This window comes from Parus major, chromosome 8 (assembly GCF_001522545.3).
Source record: "Parus major isolate Abel chromosome 8, Parus_major1.1, whole genome shotgun sequence".
Classification (NCBI taxonomy): Eukaryota; Metazoa; Chordata; class Aves; order Passeriformes; family Paridae; genus Parus; species Parus major.
In genome coordinates this window covers 30,116,068-30,118,805 of record NC_031777.1, presented here as the reverse complement: position 1 = coordinate 30,118,805, position 2,738 = coordinate 30,116,068, and the positions used below count along the sequence as shown (strand labels likewise).

Below are 2,738 nucleotides of genomic sequence, written 5' to 3'. Positions count from 1 at the left end.
TTTTGCCTTTCCATCCTTCCTTTTTGCCTTTCCATCCTTCCCTTTTCCCTTTCCATCCCTCCCTTTTGCCTTTCCATCCCTCCCTTTTGCAGTTCCTTGCTCTTTCAGGAGGAAATGATTTCCAGCTCTGATCCAGCCAGGCTGAAGCACTCGTGGGACAGTGGGTGCAGCCCAGGCTGCATCAAGGGCTCCCCAAATCCCCAAATCCGTCTCTGGTATCCCCAGCTGTAGCTCTGACTCCAGGCTGCAGAGGAGCAGCTGTGGTGAGGGGTGACTGGGGAAGGGTTTTGTCACTTGGAGGTGTCACATGGGACTGGACTGGCTGTGCTGAAACACTGAAATATTTCATAAAGTGCCAAAATCCTGGCTGGGCTCATATCAAAACACACTAAAATATTCTGCAAAGTGCCAAATTCGAGGCTGAGATCACATTGAAACACCAAAATACTCTGCAAAGTGACAAAATTCAGGCTGGGCTGACTGGGAGCCGCCTGGGACAGTGGGAGCTGTCCCTACCATGGCAGGAGTGGCTCTGGGTGGGATTTAAGATCTCTTTCAACCCAAACCATTCTGGGATTTAATCCCTCCCAACAAACAGCCCGGTTTTATCAGGACACAGCCGATGGATCCACTCACACTTTCCTGGCTGAGAGGATGAGGAAGATGCAGACGAGCACCAGAGTCACCCACAGTGCCCAAATTCCTGCCGGGCTCACATCGCCACCTGCCTACCTCGGGAAGGAGCTGCCGCTGAGTTTCACTCCCTCCAGACTCAGATTCCCTTGGCAGCAGGGCCCGGGGGGCAGGAACGGGAAGAGGGGAATGGGCTCGGGCTCGGGCTCGGGGCTCCGTGCGGAGGGGCCGGGGCTGGAGATGTACTCGGGCTCCAGCAGCAGCCTCTGGTAGAGCTGCTGCTCCCGTGGCCAGTGTCCCCTGCTGCCAGCGCTGCCCACCAGCAGTTTGTCCCCAGGCTCGGGGGGCTCAGCCCAACTCTCCTCCACCGGGGTCGTTTCGGGCTCTTGGAAGGCGCTGGGCAGGAAGGGGCTGGAGGGAGCGCTCAGCTCCGCCTGCGGGGGAAACACGGGATAAATCCCGGCACGGAGCTCCCGGGACTCCACAGCCACATATCCAGATAAAAACAAAAGATCTCTGAGTTCTTGTGGTGTTTAATTTGCCCAGCACATCCTCCAGTCTCCTCCAGCGGAGATTATCCTCTGCCAGAGATTGCTGGATTTGCTGCTTTAGGAGATTACTGCCTGCCATGGCTCCAATTGCTTTTTATTTTTTTTTTTATTTTTTTTGGTTGTTTTTTATGTAGGTTTTGGGATTAGAATGAAAAAACCCCTCTAATTTACCTTGGTAGCTGTTAAGCTCTTGGCCCACGTGGCGTTGGCAGGGTCAGGAATGGCTTTGCTGTGCCACTGTGGCAGGAGGAGGGACAGGAGCCACTGGAATCTGCAGCAGGGGATAAATACAATTAAAAACGTCAATGGTGAGACCTGCAGCACCTTTGTGCTCCTTGGCTGTGGAATTAAGCCAGGTGTGATTGTGGATCTGCCCTCAGAGGGACCTGCAGAGCTCTTGGCTGGGTAGGGTTAATTCCCAAGGATTGCTGCCCTTCTGCTTGGTTTTAAGACCTTGTTAAAAATTCACAATATCCATGGACTGCAGGTGTATTTTAATGTCAGAGCCTGATTTTATTATCGTTCATGTACTCTGAAAGCTTCATTTTGGACAATCCTCACTGTTTCACGCTCATGAAGGGGCACAACCATCAGGTAGGACAAGGGAAAATGGCTTTAAACTAAAAGAGGGTTGATTTAGATTAGAAGTGAGAAAAGGTTTTTAAAATGCACTGGCCCAGCTGGGGCTGACCCTGGATCCCTCCCTGGCAGTGCCCAAGGCCAGGCTGGATGGGTTTGGAGCAGCCTGGGACAGTGAGAGCTGCCCCTGCCATGGCAGGAGTGGCTCTGGGTGGGATTTAAGATCTCTTTCAACCCAAACCATTCTGGGATTTAATCCCTCCCAACAAACAGCCCGGTTTTATTGGGACACAGCCACTGGATCCACTCACACTTTCCTGGCTGGAGGCACAGAACAAACACAGGCTGAGAGGATGAGGAAGCTGCAGACGAGCACCAGAGTCAGCCAGTCCCCAGCACCTGAAATGCACCAAAAATATGAAAAAAACCTCAAATCTTTATGTGCTTCATGAATAAACCACCCTTCAGCTCCGAGGAGACATCTCTGGGAGCTCAAAGCTGAAGCTGAAACAACAAATCTTCAGGAACCAAGAGATCAGAAGGCTTGGGGAGCTCCAGGGATTTCAGAGGAGCAGGAAGAGCATTCCCAGAGTGTGGAAAGGAGGATGCAAGGGCAAGGAGCAGCCTGGCACGGGTTCCTTACCCTCCAGGCAGACGCTGTCGCTGTTGCCCCGGGGGCCCTCCCCGGCCGCTGTCGCCGCTGTCATCCAGAGCTCGTGGTGCTCCCCGGGCTGCAGGACCGGGATGTGCAGGGAACGAGGAACCTTCCCAGCGGGAACGGCTGGAGGAAAACCGGGATGGGGATGGAGAGCCTGGCACCGGGCTTTGCTGCCTTCAGCTGGGCTCTGGATAAAGGGAAGGAGAGGAGGAGAGGAGGAAAAGGAGGAATAAGGAAAAAGAAAAGGAAGAAGAGGGAAAAAGTGGAGGAAAAAGAAGAGGAGGAAGAGGAATAAGGAAAAAGAAAAGGAAGAAGAA

At 53.2% G+C, this 2,738-nt stretch overlaps 1 protein-coding gene across 1 annotated transcript in view; it reads right to left on the bottom strand.

Moving 5' to 3' along the window:
• Positions 1–248: 248 nt before the first annotated feature.
• The window catches only part of LOC107207898 (interleukin-12 receptor subunit beta-2), a 15,983-nt gene continuing 13,493 nt past the window's right edge, over positions 249–2,738 (bottom strand). The window contains exons 11-14 of the mRNA XM_033516253.1: positions 2,407–2,544; positions 2,075–2,162; positions 1,356–1,455; positions 249–1,067 (exon numbers count right to left, since the gene is read on the bottom strand). Coding sequence (XP_033372144.1) covers positions 729–1,067; positions 1,356–1,455; positions 2,075–2,162; positions 2,407–2,544 — 665 coding nt within the window. The 3' untranslated portion in view covers positions 249–728. The remainder of the gene's footprint in view (positions 1,068–1,355; positions 1,456–2,074; positions 2,163–2,406; positions 2,545–2,738) is intronic.